The sequence below is a fragment of the Anopheles stephensi genome, chromosome 3 (genome assembly GCF_013141755.1).
Source record: "Anopheles stephensi strain Indian chromosome 3, UCI_ANSTEP_V1.0, whole genome shotgun sequence".
In the NCBI taxonomy this organism is placed as follows: domain Eukaryota; kingdom Metazoa; phylum Arthropoda; class Insecta; order Diptera; family Culicidae; genus Anopheles; species Anopheles stephensi.
Genome location: NC_050203.1, coordinates 30,768,537 through 30,789,928, shown reverse-complemented (window position 1 = coordinate 30,789,928; position 21,392 = coordinate 30,768,537). Strand labels below are relative to the sequence as shown.

The window sequence follows — 21,392 nt, the reverse complement described above, 5'->3', positions numbered from 1 at the left end:
ATACACAATTGCTAGGTTGGATGCTGGCGCCCTTAATAAGGATCAATTCTAGATTTTTTGTTTTATAAACTTCAATTCTCAAATACGTCTCTGGAATAATATTTCTGATGTGATTTTCAAAACGGTGGAGTGTTCAACAAACTTCCAATTTTATTCAACATACTTTGTACTTATAAAGAGCTCTGAAGATGCTAGCCTCCAGTCCTATTAACTTATTTTATTTATTTATTTTATTATTTTGTTCCCCCTAAACAGGTCTATAATTAAATGGTTTTTGAGCCGTCTGAGACCCAAGAAACCCAGAACCTGGCTGAAAGGAAAAATAGTGCTTGGGCTTTACACCCCAGACCCTGGAATCAACTCCTATCTCGATCGCTTCCTCGTAAAATAAAGTCGATAGAAGCATGAAATAGAAGGCCGAGGCCTTTCGAAGTTGTGGTTCCAAGGAAGAGGAAGAAGTTGTCAGCAAAGGCTAACACGTATGTTCTTCAGCCGCCTTATGTGGTTTTCCAAGAGAGGAAAATAAGTCACTCTAGTCAGAGCACAAGGGCGATCATCTACGAGAGTGCCGAGGTTTTAATGGTCGAGACAGCAGCACAAAGGTCCTGTTAGCAAACTAACAACAAAACATAGATCTTACCTACTCACTTGATGCAACAATCCTCCATACCGCTCTATCTCATTTTGGGCCTATAAACCTTTCTCTGTCCGTGTGGACGTCCTAACAGGACTTTACGGGCTGGGTCGTCCTGTGCCGTTCTCATGACGTGACCAGCCCACCGGAACCTCTAATAATCTAACTCGCTGTACAGTGGTAAGATCATCGTACAGCTCGTAGAGCTCGTTATTGTAGCGGCTCCTTCATTGTCCTTTCATACATATGAAGCTAAAAGTCCATTTGAGCGGCTAAGAGGGCTTCGTCAGTTTTGGACAGAGTCCATGTCTCAGACTATAAATGTTCTGTATAGTTCCAGCTTCTTCCTACGCGACAGGTGTTGGGAGTAAAAAAGCTTTCTCAAGTTTCCTCAGGAATTTGTTGTCGGTGCTGACTTTTGACCCCAGATAGGTGAAGTTTTGGACGACTTCGAAGGTGCGGTCACCTAGCTGTACATCACCCCTGCGTAGATAAGTAATTTTATAAAAAAAATCAGATATGTTTAATGTTATTTGCGGTAAAAATTTTGTTGTGAAAATAAAGTGTTCATAAAACCGATCAGTGAATGTTTGTTGAAAGAGAGTTCGCAGGATGCATTCCTTATTAAAGGACATAACACACCTTCAAAAGGCTTTAAATTATATGGCAAAAGCGGGGTTCAAATCCTATCCAGTCCGGCCTCTCCCATTCGCAGTACTGGCTCTCCAGCTACGAGTAAAATCTAGTCACGAATAGCCTAAAATACGGGAGAGAAATCAAGTGTAGTGCTAAAAACGGTGAAGATGAAGAGGTATCTGTGAATTTATGGATTAAAAATTGCATCAAACGATCTATTTCATTTCATTGTTACACTACACTATATTTTCAGTCAACAGATATATTTATCTTCTTCCATTTGCTTCCAGAAATGATAAGTCTAGGCTCAGTACTGAGTTTTCCACTGGAGTCCTTCACATAACGAAAAAATGGCACATCCTTAACCGTTCCAAAATTGCAATCACTGCGTGTCTTTTTCTCGGAAACCCAAAAAAGCGAGTTAGTGATTATCTATTTTTAAGCAAACAAGAACCAAAAAAAAACCTTTTATCGCTTTCTGGAATGCTCTTCTAATCAAACCACTAAAATGGCACGTCTGTTTGCGTTTCCGTACCAGCTTTTGAGCGACACCGCAACGATGTTTTAGACGCAGCCACGTAGCACCGAACTACTGCTCGGAGGTGCAAAAGAAAAACTATTTACCTGTCACGCTAATGCTAAACCAACTGGAAAATGGAAAGCGTTGCAGCAACGGAACAACAACAGCAAAAAAAACGGCAACGTGTACATATTCTTTCCTCGAATCCTCGTTTTTCATGATCTTCCTTCCTGCTCACGTTCCGTGTGGTCCTTCGGTGTTGCATCTGTTGCACCGTCCGCAGCACATTGAAATGCAGCGAGCGCCGGTGCTCATTACGCCGATAATATTCGCCAATTCACCAGGTAATGCGGTACGCTACCGGATTCACTGATAAAGCGGTCGTGTTGCGCAGGATTTGGAAACCGGATTTGGTTGGAAAATGGAGCGGGAAAATCGGACAAAAACGAGTCGTTTCAGTATCGCTGCTTCACGTAAGATGTTAATCCGGTGAAGGGATCCTTTTTTGGGTGGGCCAACGGATATCCGTTGAAAAGGAGCCCAAATTGGGACACAAATTAAAACAGCTCAGTAGAATATTTTGCCCCTTAACATTGAGATAGTTGCAAATGTTTTAATAGTTTAAGCATTTCGTTGGTATCAAAAAATATTTTAATTTAAAGTAAAAAACCAAAGATCTTGAACCATAGGACAAGTTATTTGATCTTATGTCCAGAAAATCCGTCACTAAACTTTGCACTACACTACTATTGCTCCAACATCCGGCCTTAACGTCTAGATAAGTAAATCGCATCTCAAGCATGCACCACAGGTACACGGCAAATTAATATTTATTAGTGTAATATGCTCATCACTTCACACGCTCCACTGTCAACCGGAAAGGATCTTGAGCCGGAGAGTCTCCGTCGGAAGTGTTGCGAAACGGGAAAATCATATTTTTAGCAAATCTCGCTCATTATCTCATCCCATAAACTAGTCCTCGCTTCTTCAACACCACCACCGTCATCATCATCATCATCTATATCTGTCCTTTTTCTTTTGCCCATCCTTCATACTCACGAGCGGTGTGTGCAGAATGGCCACGGTGTGTGCAAAGTGTGCAAAATGCTGCTCATTAAATTATTCATCCTTGCCCAGGTTAATCAAATTTAATTCCATCTCGCCCATTTCCGCCCGACTGGAATAATAATTTGCCCCCCTTCCGCTTATCCCCTACTGTTCCCCGTAGCAGATGGAGAGAGATGGAGAGAGAGAGAGAGAGAGAGAGAGAGAGAGAGAGAGTGGCTTCCCAGGCGCACCCACCATGACGTCCAGGTCCGATGGATTGGCGTAGGTTATACTTTTAATTTCCATTGCAATCACGTTCCGGTGTGTTTCTTCCACGTTTCCCTGCAGGGCGAACGATAGTCGAGGCGGCAAATATGGCCGGATACTATCACGCCTGGATCACGCGCCTGTAGTGCGACCAGTACTTATCGTAAGACATGACTGACGTGAAAACAGGGGGCACGGACACTGACGCTGTGGCTGTGATATGAGGGTGGCAAATGGCGAGAATCCCATCAATGACGGTGACCAATGTTCATTCGTGTGGAAAGTTATGGTACATGGGGAGCCTCTGGGCAGGTAATTTCGCGGTGTTCATGATTTCGTGCTATTACAGCTCACGCGTGCTACACGACGGTTGCTGTTACTATTTGCCAATTTTCACATTAGCATACGAATGAGCTTTCACTCACGGTCGCCATTATCGAGGTGCGAGGTTGCATTCGCTTGCTACAATGAACTTACGTCAACCCAGCGAATGTTGCGATTTTTGGATGAAATTATGTTGTAAATCCTGCTAGATTTGTGACTCAAATCGATTTTATTCTAACCAAAAAACATAATTGAACAACTTTTAACTCCTAATTATTTTTCCTTATATTATCACGAAATAATCAATTTAGCGCGGTCCGGTGGCCGAGATGACAGCAGCGCCGATCTTCACTCGGTAGAACCGGGGTTCAAATCCCATCAGAGACCGCCTCCCCGTACCCAAGGGTAGCTACTTTGCTACGGGTGAAATCATATCCTTGAAACCCAGAAATGGCAGGCCAAGACATTGGCTCATTGCATTTAGGCGGATAACAAACAAGTGTTCACAGTTATTTTTACATTATGCGGTAATTTTATCATGCTATTGAGCGATTTTCTATTTTTGACAACAAATTCTTGGCGACAAGTTTCATCAAATTAATCATTGATCTCTGTCCGTTATTAAGGGATTATCCTCCAATACTACGTCATGAGTAAAAATTGTTTGTTCGGAGCGAATGCGAAGAAGACATGTTAATATAGAAAAAGTATATTAAATATTATACGGACTGTCATTGTTAACCATCTTAAACCACCTTTAAAAAAATCTGATGAATACTTCACGCTTCATAAAACAACTCCCCCCTACACAAAAAGAAACCATCCAACGCCAACAAAGAGCTTCCTGCACGTAGTCAATGCGGTGCCACACTGCATCCCATGACCCTGTTTTCCAGGCAAGCTCTATAAACGACCAGGATATGTGCAAGGTAAAAGTCTATTAATTACACACGCTCGCATAAAATTGCCTCCGCCATTATAAACCCACCTTCTCCCTGCGACTGTTAAACCCTCGTGCACAAACCTACCCTGTTGCGGTGCTATTGGGATAGGAAACGGTAAAGTAAAGTCAAATAATGTACACACAATCAAGCCGGCTGGATAGAGTGGCAAAAAGGGAAAGCGTTGGGTGGGCGAAACCTAAAGAGTGCATAAAGTGGGATGATGTACTTCATTTCCTGTTTACAAAATGCTTCACTCGATATGCTCTATTGCTCATATGCTGGAGGGTAGCAGGGATGCACTTCGTCTGCATGTCTGCACACACACACACACTTGTTCATCTAGAATGGAAAATGAATTGAGGTTTTTTTTCCTCACGAACATGTGTTCGTGTGTCTGTTTTTGTGTCTGGCTGAGTGCACAAATACATCACACTCTCTCGACCGACCGACCGACCGACCGTCCGACCTCCTTCTTACGGCGGCTACTTTCGCTGACTTCTAGTGGTGATCACTCACACCTATGCCGGTGCATTATTGTGATGTTATGCTGCTGTCTGTCTGTATGTGTACTTTAAGATATTTTTGCTTTTATTTACCCACCAGCAGGACCGATATACAGTTCCGACCAACGGAGTTTAAAATAAACGGAGTTTATTTTCACCGAAGCTTAAAAGCGCAAAGCGCAATGAGCTACACACTCAACGGTGGTGTGTGCGTGTGTTTTTCCTTTTTTCACCTTTCAAACAGCAAATAATCACCTTCATTAGTGACGTGTTTGACGCCTAACAAGCCCCTGTTTTCCACTTTATGGGCCACTTGGGAGAGATTGGTAAAAAAAGGAAATGTCAATTTTGTTGCTTGCATTCAGGGACGCTTTTAACTGTATTTGAATCGTGATGGTGGTGGAATAAACCAACGGGATTAGTAGTTAATTTATTTATGTCTTTATCATGCCTTTGTTTCAATTTAATGCGGTAAAATATTACATTTTAAATTTGGAAAGGTTTTTTTTTTTATTCATAAAGAACGGCCTGGCCATATTGCTATTTGGAAAGGTTTAATTTGTACATCAAATTAAAATACTAGTGTTCACGCTCAACCATGCGCTTGATCGTGCCGAACGAAAGCAAGAAGAGTCTATCTTTAAGCCGGAACCTTCGGCTCATATTTTCTATTAAACCCCAGGAAACTTTCTCAGAAAAATCCTCAATTTTTTCTCCCTCATTTCCATTTTGTTTTTCTATAATCAATTTAAGGTTTCCTCGAAAGCGCGAAACATTTATTTTCACTTACTACCGAATGACTGATTGCGCTTCGTTTTATTTCAACCGGCTTCAATATATATATTTCCCTCGCTCTCTCTCATTCCATGAAATTTAACCTATAAATCATTTCTTCACGCTTTGTAAGCTAAGATTAATAAGTGTACCACACTAGACTCGAAAGCACTCGCTCCGGCAACCAATTCTTCAGCACAAACTTTGTCCACAAACCACCAAACGGTGTCGAGCTTTTCGCAAGCTCATCTTCACCAGCTCTTGAAGATTCTACCGTGCACCACATTCTGCGGCGACCAATCGCCATTGAATCTAGTTGACCTAATTTTGAGGAAAATGTGAAAAGCACCCCTTTTTTTTTTGCTCCCGCAGTCCAGCGTTCGATCGTTCAAAATGACGGCTAGTGGGCTGGCACTGTGATGGCAGGCAACACTTTGACTGCCTTCGATGGAAAGGTCCTAAAACCGAGAAGGGCCCCCGTCTTCGAAGCGGCAAGAATCATCACATCAAAAATGGATTCATTTTGCTGCACACGTCAAGCACGGTGGGACGGTGGGTCGGCGGGATCGAGGCAAAGCAGATTACGATACTCATCCCGTGTGTAATCAATCATTTGCTTCAAACATTTCTGAGCTTGTCAATCGGTGTGCATATAAAAATCGAAAAACGAGTTATGGAAGCGTTCCCCTTTAGAAGCGAGGGAAAAGAGAAAATGGTTGAATGTTTCCTTTTTAGAAAATTAACATCAACTACATTCAAGAGAAACTAGTACAAAAAACATCTGAGATAGTATAGTAATAGCCAACTACATGCTTCACTGCGAGCCATTGCTCACCGAATGGTATGCAAAATTCTGAGAAATTTCATTTCCTTTTTCGGACGATCCACCCAAAACACTGGCATGACAAATGTACCAAAACCCGGGTTCGATTATGTCGTCTCCTCGTCAGCTTTTTTTCCCCGCCCTTCTTTGTGCTAGTTGAGAAACGATCCCGGCGAGCTCTGACATTTGAAAAGCAAAGTAGATAATAGCTTGCCGAGGCGTAATCGTTTATCATTTTGAATATTTCTTTCAACACTATCTCCGGCCACACTCACTCCGAACATCATTTCATTCACTTCACTGTTTAGCCGCATCGTCTATGTGTAGGGCGGATGCCTGCCAAGCCGAGCCTTCATCACAGCGTAAGACAATGCGTCTGACAAAGTGCACAAATGAAGCTTTAAAAACTCAAAAGTGACAACAAATGGAAGAAACTGACGAGAATGCTAAAAACATCATGAGCAGCATTAAAAAAAAGGTTCTAAACACACAGACACATAGGGATGGAAGAAGGAGGATTGTTCACCGAAGAAATCATGAATCACGATACCCTGAGACGTGCTGTTCTCACCATCGCTCGCAACGGTATAGCTATGCATCACCATCCTGGGTGGGGACGGATGGGTCGAGTGATTGATTAGTGAGCATGGCGCTGCTCTCGGTGTGGCCCATTCTTTAGTTGCGCCAGCATCACTGAAGACCAACACATCGTTAGCATCGTTAGTGAACGAAGCAAATTTGGAACATGGAACAGAAAGCCTGAAGCCCCAATCCTACTCAGTTGCTTCTCAGTGATGGTTTATGTGTGTGTGTGTGTTGTTGGACCGAAATGTATTTGCTCACATAATCACATGTTTATTTTTCTATTTTTCATCTACCAAAACTTTCCTAGTTTTCTTCGGTATCTAGTTCCACCTAGTTTTTTTCCTCCCTTAGTCGAAGTCCCTTTAGCTGCCATCATGCTTGATGGAGAAGTGTCGTATCCGTAAGCTTCTACCCAGTGACGAAAATAATGGAAAAGCGAGGAAAAATCACTCCAAATCTCTTCGCTCTATTCAGACATACACACTAACGCAGAATGCGTACTGGAACGACTGGCAATGCCCTCCGGCATGCCAATTCCGGGACACAGCGCCAGGACCGTACCGATGACGAACGAAGAAGTCATAAAGTATAATGGCGCATGTTTTGCGGAAGTTTTCAATATGCATTAGAAAGTTTGCGTTTGAATTGCATCGCAACTGCCATAGGCATCATCACCAGTAGCACCATCGTGCCATCACGCTCGTTCGGAAGTTTCGCACACACCCCCCGTTTTCATGCCCGAACACCCTGTGAGCATAATGCCAGGAGAGTTCACTGCACAAAACGCTTCACTCTGTTGTGGAAGAAGTGTCAGAGTGAAGCTGGTATGCATCAAACTTTGCACTAGACGATGCTTCCTGGACTTCCTTGGTAGGAACCATCCTTCGCTGAACCTGCCGGGTGTTGGTCTCCAAAAATCGACCGATGAAAGCTTTCATATTCTTCAGACCGTTTTATAGTTTGAACTTGACGAACTTTTTCGGCACCACCCAGTTGTCCACCAACGTGGTGGTCCACTTTTCTCTCCGTCGAGAGTGCTCCTCAAGAAGGAAGATATCCTTTGCCCAATAGGCTTTTGTCGATCGAATCCAGCTCCGGGGATGCCACCGATCGAGCAAAGGTTGAATTTAGCACCATTCAACCTCAAGCTGTGCGGGATGATTCCAGCTCAACGAAGCTTAGTGTGATGATGCTTCCGCTGGAGGTGGATTCCATTATCCGCGGGTAATGTATGCAAACTTTCACATTCACCAAGCACCCCCCCAAAAAAAGGGGGCAGAATGTTGCTTTGTTTCCGGGTCGGGTTTGGGCTTCCATTACATGTGCTCTCACGTGCCGCGAGGAAATGAAATGAAGGTTCAAAGTTTAAAGTGCACATTGTGTTGAACAAGGTTAGGGAGCAAATGGAAATTCTTGCTGCTAGGAAATTGTTTGTGTGAGCTATGTCACTATCGGCTAAGAGATTCGCCAAATGGTGGAGATGAAAGTTTGCCGTTGTGCCCTCAACCCAAGCGTCTTCATTTGTTCTACCGAACCTTTCAAGCTGGGTGTGAGTGTGTGCTACAAATGCATAGCGTCAAGTTTTCTAGTACCACTCAGTAATAGAGTAGAATTAATGCATCCATTTAAAAGCTACCCGATCCTTCCCATGTCTCTGGTGACGTTTAAATATGTAAATTGCGAATTACATATAATTTTACCGCTTCAAACAAAAGTTGAGCAGCGGTCAATGAATTTTGAGTTTGGCATGAAGTTCGAATGAATTTTTATGTTAAGGTTTGAGTGTAACACCTTTTAGAGCGTTGTTGACTTTAAAATAGTTGTGAAGAAGCTAATAAGCGCAACAGTGTCAGGGCATGTAAATAAGAGAAGCTTTTTTGAGTTGACAGTTAGTGCAGCATGGAGAATACATACAGAACTCGATTCTGAATCCAATACTTCGAGTCTGTTGTCAATTACGCCTATATCTTCACCATAGATGGCCGTCCGACGGTGTACAAGATGGGATTTATATCATAGTTCTGTGGCGCAGACATCAAGAAGAAGCATAAATGGGAGCAGATTATAGGAGCGAAGGTGTCGAAAACAGTCCAACATATAACGTGTTTTGTGTTTACAGTATCAAGCCCGAGAGGACAACAGCGATCGGAATCCGTAGACATCGTCATTTAGTATCCGTAGAAAAAATGACAAATAGCTACATGAGTGAGTTTACTCTTTAGACTTTCAAACCAGTCCAAAACAAACGAAGTAGAGGTTAAATTCCTTTAATGAATTTTAAACGAAGAGAGAGACTACCAAAGTACACCTAGAGTACGAGGACCTAACGTCTTGTTGGTCTTATTGTTCAGGAAACCAACCTAGTCCTAAACAGTTGCACATGAGTCAACTCACACGGCCGAGGTCCATTATGAAGGACGACCTTAGTTGAAGAGCAGTGGAGTTAGTTAAATATTATTAGAGCATAAATAAAATGTATTCTTTGCTCACCGTAACGTTTCAAACCTTGTTATTGTTTTGGACTAGAATGGTCGTTAACTCAGTTCTAAACCGAAGTAGAAACGAGATAACCCCCATGAAAACCATTATCATCGTCACCATAATTATAGCGAAAAATAAATAGCAAACAAACCATCCGTCGAAATTCCCCATTTTTTGCAAAACATCGCAACACGTCACGACTGCTACTGATTACATGTCACGTCAACCTTCAGCACATTGGAGCGTATTGAGCGAAATCACACTCTATCTTTGTACAATAAAAACAATAACCAAAATCACACACACACACACACACACACACACACACACACACACACACACACACACACAATCAACCAGCTGACATTGACATACTTATTGCCCTTATTTCAAGTTGGAGGTCAATGGCAAAGGTTTCGCTGATGATCTTCGGCAGGCACAGTTCGTGCCATCAAAACCTCGCGTAAGACAACTCGCTCACAACACAAACAAACAAAACGGAAGTTACAGTAAAGATAGTGCAGATTTATTGCAAATTTAGTGCTTTGCCAAGGCTACTGCGTAGAAAGGCACACCTAACACTAGACAACCGTCACAAGACAGCTCGTGACCCCTCGATCGGCCACTAGATCGCGTTGAGATCGTTGTTATCAATGACTTGAATGGCCTTTTCAATTTCTACGTACTGCAAATAGAGGGGAAAAGAAAGTGATTGTTGTGTTTAATTAAACTGGGTACGCTTTAAGGTGTTGAACAGCGTCAAACAAACTGACAGTCTCACTACTTACATTACGGCACGGTGTCATGCGGAACAGCGTGTTGTGGAACAGATCGTACACGTCGATTAGGTCCGGTGCCTTGCAAATGTCCATCTTACTCTTCACGCACGCCCGGAAGCCGGTGAGTTCACTGGCGAAAGAAAATGACTGTCAGTAACCGTACGGAATTGCCGTTGCAAGGCTTGGCCACACTTACCCGCACTGATCACGCGTCAAGTGCGAGATATCCCAGTCGTCGGTATCGGTGCCGTTGAGGAAGTTAAGACATTCATCGAAACTGTCAGAAATCTTCTCAAAGCATTCGGAATACTTTGGCTCATCAAACTCTGCAAACGGGACAGTCCAGATTGTTAGTGAAAGAGTCAAGGACACAGGGACATTAAATGGTGCACTTACTGAACAAAATTTCACCATCGTTCTTGCACATCAGCTCCACTGCATCGGGCAGTATACCGGCGAGAGCCTTCACGATGACATAGTCATCAGCCTCAAGACATGGGCGGAAATCGGCCACCAACTTATCGATGCACGAGTAAGCCGTACGTAGCTGGGGACAGTAGCTGTTCGTAAAGTAAAAAACACATTCCTTCAACTGATCTCAATCGTCCCAGGGTGAGGCGTTCTTACCGCGGGAAAAACGTTGTACGCGTTTCGTTCGAAAGGTTTTCGGCGTCCGCCATAAAACTATCCAGCTCGATGGCGGAGATTGTGCACACCATCGTGTTTTGGAAGGAATCCATCAGATTAAGGAAGGCTGCATCGGAGCCACTATTGTTTCGACACATTTCCGACAGCTCTCGCATCATCTCGCCTGTCTCGGCCGACTCCTCCGACGAGGAGTCCGCCACCTTGCCCAACGGTGAAGCGATGGACACTGCATACGAATGGAAGGGTACGATCGTTGTTAGAAACCATTTTCGGCGGCTACTCTAGTTTTTTTTTAAGCAATCACATTACCTGCACAGAGTGCCACCACACCAACCAGCAAAACGGTGGTTCGAATTTTCGCCATCTTCTACGGGTAAGCGCTCAAAATTAGGGTGTTCGTCCACTGCACTGCACTGTTCGACACGGAATAATCGGGCTCTTCCGTACTCAGGTCAGGATCGAAGCTGCCCGGAGCAACACAACACTGATAAGCAGCCAGCGAGCACAGCAGCTGGCTCATTTATAGCGCGTACGAACTGTCCGCGACAGATAATGTCAATCAAGAGGCTTATCGTTCGGCCGGCTGAGTAAAGCAGTATTTGTAGATGATTCAAATGTAATTCTAGCTTAAACACGGTTAAACAATCCCTAGCGGGGTTTGTTTCTCGTAACCATTTTGGAGTGATTCACGGAAGTGTAGATTGTACTACGAATCGAGCCTGGTGTGTTGTGCACGTGCTTCTATTGATTTTTGCGATTTTTTACTTGAACAGTGGATGCGGTTATTTGTTTGAATTGCAACGCTGGGGATCACAAAAATATTGGAAACCATTGAAACTGTGTCTACTATATCATATCATAAAGTCCTGGTGTTGACTTCCGTAACGCCTAACTGAAGATCAGTTTCAAGATTCAATTGATATTCCTGGACATCTTCCAAGCAAATGTACTCGTGAGCTAGTAAACTGTTATTCCCAACAAGAACCTTGGCTCATACCAACGGTGTTTGAGGTAGTTGGTGTGTCCCGTGTTGAAATGATATTTAACAAAAGTGAGCACCTTACTCAAGATTATTAGCATATCAGATGGGCGAATTGCCATACAAGTGACAGAATTGAAAAATACCGCAAATTCCTAGTGGCTAATCAAGCCTATATGAGGGCCTTAAAAAAGGGAATTAAAAATACAACAAGGAGGATCATCTCTAAATTCTGATCGAGAAGGTATTTGGATTCTTTAAGGTTTTTCTTAATACGAGATCTTTAAAACTCCAAAGTGATTACAAGTGAGATATCGCATTCTGTTAAGCGAGATCCTATTTACGAGTCTCTTCCTTAAAGCGAAGTTCCTCCTAGCCTCTATAGTGCGAGATGACTGATATGAACCACCAAGCTGATTATCAGCTGGAAGCTGAAGCCTACTCAGATCAGATTATTTCAACGTAGGAAGGCGATAAGATCACTGGCAACGTTATGCAAGTGATTTTTTATGCCTATATTGACCAAAAACACAACAAACCAGCACTTCTCGAGATTGTCATTCCAATGGAAAAGAAGTTGACTAGGAAGACAATTATGTGACTGTCCCTAGAGAACTGCTTGAGAGCATGCTAGATGGATCTGTATCAATACAAACGGATCATGCCAAATGCCATTATCATGTTTTAAATCAGTTAAGCACAAGGTCATTCAAATAGATCTTACAGAGGTTCAGAGTAGACGTCTGTCTGAAGGGTCTGTTCGCTACCTCGTAGAAGGGTGCTTATATAGAACCTATCGCATAAGGAGTCTTATATTCCACCAGCATCCATTAAGTCTTAGGCGCTCGATTAGTTTGGTCTACCACAAAGTTCAAACTGGAAAGTCTCCTTAAAAATTTATTTAAAAACTTATTTGAATTTTAATTTATATAAACTCTTACTTATATCTTACATTTATTTTTGCAAAAATCACTTTTTTGGAAATAATTACGAACATTAGGAATAATTTACCTACAGAGAATCTGGAACCGATAATTTGGTTTGGTTTGATGTTTTAAATGCCTTTAATAAATTTCAGACTAATAATCAAATGATAATACCAGCTTATTCACTATAATTTTGACCTTAAACTAACCATTTTCCAATTTTTCTTCTATTTCTTCCAGGTGACAACACGGCCGCCATTTCGCGCCGAAAAACGAGCGGTGCCGCCGCCACATCACAGCTGTCCGCCATCCTGTTCGAGTGCTTGTTCTTCCCGAGCGTGATACTATCCTATCTGCTCAAGTCAAGCTACGCCTAATGGATGGAGCCCATCGTGATGGGACGTGCGGAAATGCATGCGGTACGTGAGCATGAGCAAAAGAGGTGCCCGCAACGTGGGACCCATAGCGCAATACAGGTTGAAACTGGTGGACGAAACAAAACGCGAACATTTACGCTAAACCCGAATACAATTCCCCCTCTTTCGTTGAGCAACAAACTGAGGGGAAGCAACTTCCAAGAAGTGACGCGTAGCTTACTCTATAAACAGATAGAAGAAAGTGGCTGATGGGCGGAAACCGAGGGCTGGAGTGCGTTTTGCCAGCCGAAGGGAAAACTCACACAAAACCGTGTAATCTTAAATGGAAAACGCTCTTCGAAGTCGTTAGAAGTTGTAGGGGCGTCTTCCCTGTAAATAGGTAGGAATGGTTTGTTTTTGATGAATTTGTTTCCTCCTGTTTTGTTAAATCTTTACTCACTCGACGATACTGGTGGACTGGAGATTCACATCTGGCAATGGGTTGCGTTATGCGAGCCTCTTAAGCAAGACGCCGGTTCGATTGGTTTGAGGTCAGAACAAAAATTGAAGACCCCTAGAGGTATTGTTTTTTTACTTTCTATAGGCTGCAAACATCTCGTCGCGAGTGAAGTGTGCGTGTGTGTGCAGCCATTAAATAAATTAACTCACTGCATACGAAACAAGCAATATGAAGCGCACAAAATGTGCATGAAAAATGGAATGTACACTCACAGCAAAAGAAAAAGTACACTGCCTGTTCGGAGGGCCGGGAAAAACAGAAGATGGAAAAATGCATACGAAAGCAAAGAAAAACAACCCCAAAACCAAACCAAGCACGCACTCGCGCAATGATGATGAACCGCTGGCGCACACGATGGTCACGTGTAAATAAATCGAGAGCTTAAAAATTAAACTGAAGCAAAGCGCAATTACGGACACAATGCGAATATGGGGGCAGACGAAAGGAAAATGTGTTTTTTCATACCCACACACACACACACACCGCAACACAGCTTTATCGTCCGGCGGAAAGCTCGACGTATTCAATGGCGTGCATGCATTGTTAAAAACGCAATACTATAACGCCGAATGAATTAATCAAACATGACTTGTGCCACCGGAATCGATGGTGCATGATCCGTTTGTGTGTGTGTTTGGGGTAGGAAACAATGCGAGAAATCTGCTGGAAGCATTCACTCACGCACACACACGTTGAACGGACTCTAAAATGGTAGGAACAAGGCGGAAAAACCGAGCGAAGTGATTCTTCTCTTGACGATCCTGACCCCGTTGCAGGAGATAAAAAAACAGACGAACTAAAGGGCAATATGTGACAAACACAAAAACAACGACTTGCATAATAAAGGTAAAGGTTAAGCGCACACACACACAAGTGAATGAAAACAGTATTCTGCAAACATGTTTGTGCGTGCAGCAAATTAACACAAATGGTAAATTAAACGCTGCATGAACCAGCCGGTGAATTGATGCAACAATAGAGGCGGTAGGGGAGGGGGGGTGGGTTTGGGTGGCCAGATTCCAAAAAAGGGCAAATAAAAAACCCCAATTCCGTCGAAAAGCTGACCGAAATTTGTAAATACACAAACACCCTCTCTCCAGCAATCCCCGTTTTGCTCCTGCTCCATGCAAAAGTGCATTAAAAATGCATCAGAAACAAAGGCAAATGTGAAAAGCAAGCAACAGCAAAACCATTCGCATTTTAGTTGCTACACGAACCACTCACAATAAGGCAAAGCAGACAACAACAAAAAGGATCGACCGGATAATGACCAGCGAGTGCTTCCTATTTTCCAACCGGTACGAGCTGATATCCAACCGTTAACCGTTGTGATCCGGCTTTGATGCAATACAAAGTGCATTCGAATCGACAGCATTTGTGTGCAGTTTGAAAATGGAAACCCGCGCGAACAAATGGATGGCTGTTTTGTTTGGCTGTTTGGGTCACGATAAACATGTCCCCGTTCGGGTTGGGTGAGTAGCGATCGCGACTGGGTGGCTCAATAATTGCAATGGCGTACAGCTTTTTTTTCGCCTCCCGGACGCATCAAGCGTGAAAAATGAAGGTGAAAATGAAGTGCATATTTTTATTTGTGCGCTCTCTAGCTTGTAATTCGCAGCAAAGGTTCGTTCGGGTATGAACGATTCCAAATTGAAGCTTATCGCAATGAACCAACCATTAATTATGCAAAACGGTCACGCAAAAGGATATTTTTATTCCAAGCGTTTATCTTTCAAAGTGTAATGGTAACATACAACGATTTGAATGCCTGACATCGGACCCTATTTATATTTTTAAACAAATATTTAACACAGAGGTTTTGTTGGTTCGCTACGCAATCTTTTTAGCGCCTTAAAGTATGCAATATGGTGTTTGCTCATTCAAATGTAGCTTCCCGTTCGGCTCGATCGGTTAATATGGGGGGCTGCTTGAAAGCAATGCGAGACTTTCTTCCCAACCGATACACCCCCAGACACTGGGGTTGCCCGCTTTGACCTTGCCGAGCCATTTCTGTCTGCCTGCCAAATCATATTTATCACTTCGAACCATTGTTTCGCGTCCAGCATTCGTTCGCGGTCTTCCCGCTGAACCGCGTGGAAAGTCTGTCGCTCGATAAAACGCTCGTTACAACGCTCGTTTTCGGGTTACACCGAAGAAAGAGCTTCCCATTCGGTGAAGCGCAGTCCACAAAACGGACCATTGTTTTACCCATGCTGTGTTTCAACCCTGTTTTTTCCCCCCAAAGTTACCTCTCAAGAGAGCAGTTTGCATGCTTGTTTTACGCTCTCTCTCTCTCTCTCTCGCTCTCTCTCTCTCTCTCTCTCTCTCTCTCTTCTTTAATAAAGTAACTTCCAGCACAAAGCAATTCCCACGAGAAGAAACGGAGGGGGGTTTATAAAAAATGGCACAATTTTTAGAATGTCATCCACGCCATGGCCTTTTCTTTGCCCAGAAACACAATGCTAGGCAGCGCTATGAAAAGCTCGTTCGAAAAGTATAATTTACAGTTCGTTCTTTTCACTTCATTCCGATGAACGACAAACGGTGATAGGGGGAGGGAAACATTTTTCAAATTATTACTGTTGAATGTGGTTCGGAATGAAGTTCCGAAAATTCAATCAAAGGTTCGCTCGAGCGAGCTGCAGCGTGACGGTGCTGGATGCACTCGATAGCGTCAATGTGGCGCACACTGGTCGTCTTCACGTCTTTAAAGCGAGCCAATTTTAAGAAGAGAAACGTCCTGGCAATCTTCCTGCAGAACACTTCAAACTGTATGAGTGTGTGTGTGAATGAGTGGTTCACTTTACTTTTACTGCCGTAAGATGCAAATGCAAGCTTTGCTACAATTTAAGCTTCAAACCTGACGCATTGTGTGCATGGGTGGGTATGAAAATTTGATTTTTCCTGGCGCGAAAATCACCACGACTGTATTTGTTTCATTTGAACGTCCTGCAGCTAACTCTAGCCAGCAAAGTTTGCAACGGCGACCCAAAAACCCGAGCTCCAGTCCACCAGTTAAGGTTAAGAATTTGATCAGATCGTAAGAAAGTGTAACACAATTAATACTTCATTCATTCTACCGTGTGTAGCATGAAGAATCAATGAGCTGTACATAGTAAAGAGAAAATACAGTGGGTCCCGACTTGTGTTGTTTTTAATTACAATAAAAACCGAACCTTTTATTTCTAAAATATTGTATGAATGCAATCTAAACACGAAAACCTTTATTAGAAAAAAACAAATATTTAGAACGATAAAAACAGATTGCAAAACGGATTCTATTTCGATGCTTCTTATCTATCTGAGCACAATGTGTGAGATATTGTTTTGTTATCTTCCTATGCATAAGTTTAAGCTGTATCATAAAACGAAAAGCTAGCAAGTAATAGTTTATTGAGTTAAAGGTTGCTAAACGAGAACACACACACTCACAACTCAATCCTGGCTGTCATTAAATTGTGAAAATGGGTTTTGCGTTACTTTGCTACAAGCAGAGGGTGCAGAAACGTATAAAGGAAAAACCACACTCTCACACGCTGCGAACTAAATTAAATTGCATTGTAAAAGAAAAAAGAAGAGGAAAAAAACGGGAAGAAGAAAATATTAAATTTGTTACCATTTTCTGGAGATTCTAGTCTACAGTACCGATTACTAAGCAAAAACACATAGTCTTTCCGTTACCTAGTGTAAAAATGAAAATTAAAACCAAAAAACAGATAACAAACAACACAAAAACACTCCATTACTTACAGCGCGGTACGAAGAAAAACTAGCTGGAAAAAACGTTCACACACACACAAAGACCAGTTAAACATTTAAAGGAAAAAAGAACACTGCTCGATGTGGCAAATAAACGAAAACAAACGATAAAGTAAATGAAGCAAACGGTGAAACTCTGAAACGAAACAAAAGAACAAACAAAAAAAACTCTGTAAAATAAATTCATTTTCAGTTCGGTAAGAAAGTGTAAAAAATGAGAGCAAAAATCTACAAAGGAAAATAAGAAACATACAAAACAGATGAAGAACGTGAAAGAAGAACTACAAAAACTAGCAAAAACAATTACACTGAAATGGTATTCACAAACACACTCACATTACCCAAAACAAAAAGGAAGAAAAAGGATGATAAAAAACGAACAAAAAAACTCGAAACTGAAAAACTCAAACAACATATACAGCAACTAATACTTTAACGGAACACACAAACACACACTCACACACAAGTAAGAAATATGTGAAAAAAGTAGTTAAATCTCTTCGATCAGAAAACTATGTTAATGTGGTGGAGGAAGCAGCAGCAGCAGATGTGGAAGTAGGACTTCCACACGAAACTAGCGAAAAATGGGAAACAATGGAATTAGCAAAATGAGGGATAGGATTTGAAAGTATATCTAGTGGAATTGTACTCGCTCGCGATGGCTATGTGTGGGTGGCCCCCCGCACCGGGCTACCGGAAGCGTGATGGGAATGGTAAGCGTTTGCTCGAACCTCTTCTTCGAACTGTCTTTAGTGGGTCTCGGACAAAGCTGTGCGTGTGTCCTGTGTCCATCTGCCCCGGTTCGGTGGTGGTTCGGTGGCGTAGGATAGATGCATTTATCACACAGGAATTTATTGTAGTAAACAGGGGTAATGAGCGGCAAATGGGTGGGCACGTGCATTTGCATCATCAAGCACGACAATATATTAAACCGAAGAAAAAAGCGATAACTCGATATTGGAAAGCACGGAAGAAGCAAAGAACGAAAACCCCTTTAAGGCGCACACACAAAAACTGTCATTTAAAATTGTTTGAGTATAAAAAAAGCGGCAACACAAAGACACGAAACTATCCACAACACGGGAGGGTAAGAATCAATTGATTAGAGCGATTGCATTGGGGGAGGTTGAATTGAGTGGAATGGTGCGTAGCAAAATGAAAATGATTATAAACTGGAATGGAACAAACCAACAGGAAGTAAACAAGAGCAAACAAAAAGTCTAATAAAAAAAACAAAACTTTCTTTTCGTATAAAAATTTAATAACTTTCGTCTGTTGGTTTTACTGATTTCCGATGAAAGAAATGCTTTGATTTTCATTTACTGCAGGGCGCTGGAGGAAGCATCCTTACTTTGGGATTTATTAATTATTTTTTGCTTAGTTTTCATTGTCCCGTATAGTGTCTTAACTTTTATATTGTACTTGTCATTCTCATATGTCTCTAAGTTTAAACGCTTTATCAAGAAATATAACTTCAATGATGAGCTCTTAGTTGCAATAATTTAAAAGAAATGCTTCCCAAGTGCTTCATATACGCCTTTGAGACTAGTATTTAAGTGTCCACTTTCTTTTGCTTTTTGTAGACGATCGACAATCCCAGTCCGAAGCTTAAGGTATTTTGCAAAAAAAATTGAGTCTGTTGAAACGCGGTTGAATTCTTTAGAAATCTTTAATGCAGAGAGATCAAACAATTAGTACACTTGTTCGTCGTTTCAACTTCGTTTCCAGACTGCCCTCCTGATTCCCGTCGGGTAGGCGCGACCCTTTTTCCGATCTTTCTTGTTTCTTCTTTCTCGTGTTCCTTTGCTTTTCAACTGACAGATCGTTGGGAACCCTATAAAGTTTCCAACAGTGTCTCATATTGATAATTAGCTCAAGGTTTATGTTTTGGTGAATCAAATCTTCGTCATTCTAGTCGTTTTTGTCGTTAAATGTAGTTAAATTTCAACTACAACTTAAGCTCAACACAACTGCAGAGCACGCTTACGACAGTAAGATCTTGTTCATTTATTGGTACAGAGCGCTTAAAGAGGCAGCAGATAAGTAATCAGTATTGCATTTACACTAATGTCTAATATTCTGTAATATTAAATGATAATCACTTAGGAGAACAATCAAATTTTATTTATTAATGTTTTAATTATGACAGCTTGACGCCGTATTGTCAGCCGTTAACAAGGCAATTTCTCCCTGCTGTTTTCCCTAGTGAGAAGATTGTGATGTGGTTGTCCAGTTCTATAGTGGAGGATGTATCTACGTTTTGGTCCGGATCTATTGCTTTCTTTTGAAATGTTGGTGGTGGTATGGTGTGTAACAATTAAAAAAAATCAGTAATCTGTACACCACAAACATTTGCCTGCGAACAGTGTTCCTCAAACTGCCCAGCACTGATATCCCAAGCTCGACCACACTCATAAACTATCAATGAGTTCCATCCTGTAGAAAAATAAGTCTCTGCTAATCGCAAGGTTGAACTGGCCGACAGCCTCCGTACCCAACGCTCGCCAACGCTGTCAAGGTTAGACAAAGATGAAGAAAACTGTTGTAGGAAAGTGTGCCTCTTTTTTTGCAATAGTGTCGACATTGAGCCTGGATGAACTATCGAATTTCGTTGCACAGAAATAAAAATGCCATTGTTCAGCTAGACGAAAATTCCCTTACTGCCAAGTAGAAGATTTCGAGGCCCTAACGTTAAATATGGGGACTCTCAATCTCTTCCAAAGACAAGATTTTAGTTTGCGATGAATGTTCTCTAGTTCTGAAGGTACGACGAAGAATTTCGTCTTACAAACTCATTTCCGTCAAATGCTTAAAAGGGCTAACATATTGCACTGCATTGCATCTTTTAAATACCGAGAGTAAAATTATTGTTTTGTTTAGCTCAATCTTTTTTTTATTATTTTCATAAGAACACAAACGGAAGGTATTATGAGGCGTCTGTTAATCTTCGTATCGCTATTGTACAATGAATCAATCTCTCTGGAGGCCGGGACATGTCATGAGTAAGGCACCAAACGATTCAGCCCGTAAAGACTGTTCCCATACCTGTCCACATAGTGAGATTACTTCAATTTGAGATGAAGAGATATTGAATTGGCAAACGAAGATGTCAAACCTTCAGGTTCTACCAAATGTCCCTTCTTGTTTAAATCACCCCTTACTCAGCCAGATAACTAAGCTGTTTATAAGGATCGCAGTCCAAAGCATTGTATCTAATCCTCCGACAGGTAAATTTCTTCGTCATAAAGCCATAGAGCTACTTGTTCAAGACTCCGTCTGTTCCCTTTTCAATTGGAGCCCACCACTTCTTTTGTTATGTCCTACATATCTCCCTGATATTTGGATAGCACGGTCTAATCAAATATGCTGTCAAAGAAGGTATAAAGAAAAACTGTCTCTCATAACCCTGCGTTGTCCTTGTTTACAAAAAAAAATCCGTATATCATGTCAGTCCACACAGATTTGCATTATTTTGAATTTATGATTCTTTAAGATTTTTTTTTAATCTATAAAAAATATAATTTACTTGCTAAATTTGTTAATATGAATTAAAAAATGATTCATCTGTTATTTAAACACATTGTCCACTTTTATAAGAATTGCATAGCTTCAGGCGCTTACTTCGAACTTTCATTCTTGTAACTCAATTGCACATTACATTAGTAAAATTATTTTCCATTGCTTTATCGCACCCGAAAACGAAATTAAATTCGGGCGAACTGATTCGCGGCCGCTTTATTTCCTGCTAAAGCGCAAAACTTTATCCCCCGACAACAACAAAACAGTTCCCATCGCGGAATGTTTACACCGCGAATGAATTACTTTCCCTTCGAAACAGAACGAACACTACCGGCACACAAAACAAAAGCGAATCCTGAATATCCCAG

General features: G+C 41.8%; 2 protein-coding genes across 5 annotated transcripts in view; one reads left to right on the top strand and one right to left on the bottom strand.

Moving 5' to 3' along the window:
* Positions 1 to 18,767, top strand: part of LOC118509487 (zwei Ig domain protein zig-8) — a 239,003-nt gene extending 220,236 nt beyond the window's left edge. For all 4 annotated transcript variants that reach the window (XM_036050141.1, XM_036050139.1, XM_036050142.1 and 1 more), the window contains one exon: positions 13,111 to 18,767. In XM_036050141.1, the coding sequence (XP_035906034.1) occupies positions 13,111 to 13,247 (137 nt within the window). In that variant the 3' untranslated portion in view covers positions 13,248 to 18,767. The remainder of the gene's footprint in view (positions 1 to 13,110) is intronic.
* Positions 10,053 to 12,336, bottom strand: LOC118509488 (27 kDa hemolymph protein-like). Its single transcript, XM_036050144.1, has 7 exons — positions 12,289 to 12,336; positions 11,275 to 11,548; positions 10,945 to 11,191; positions 10,714 to 10,877; positions 10,514 to 10,643; positions 10,327 to 10,447; positions 10,053 to 10,223 (listed from the first exon to the last, which is right to left on the bottom strand). The coding sequence occupies exons 2-7, from the start codon at positions 11,327 to 11,329 to the stop codon at positions 10,164 to 10,166; spliced, it is 777 nt and encodes a 258-aa protein (XP_035906037.1). The 5' UTR covers positions 11,330 to 11,548; positions 12,289 to 12,336; the 3' UTR covers positions 10,053 to 10,163.
* Positions 18,768 to 21,392: the final 2,625 nt, after the last annotated feature.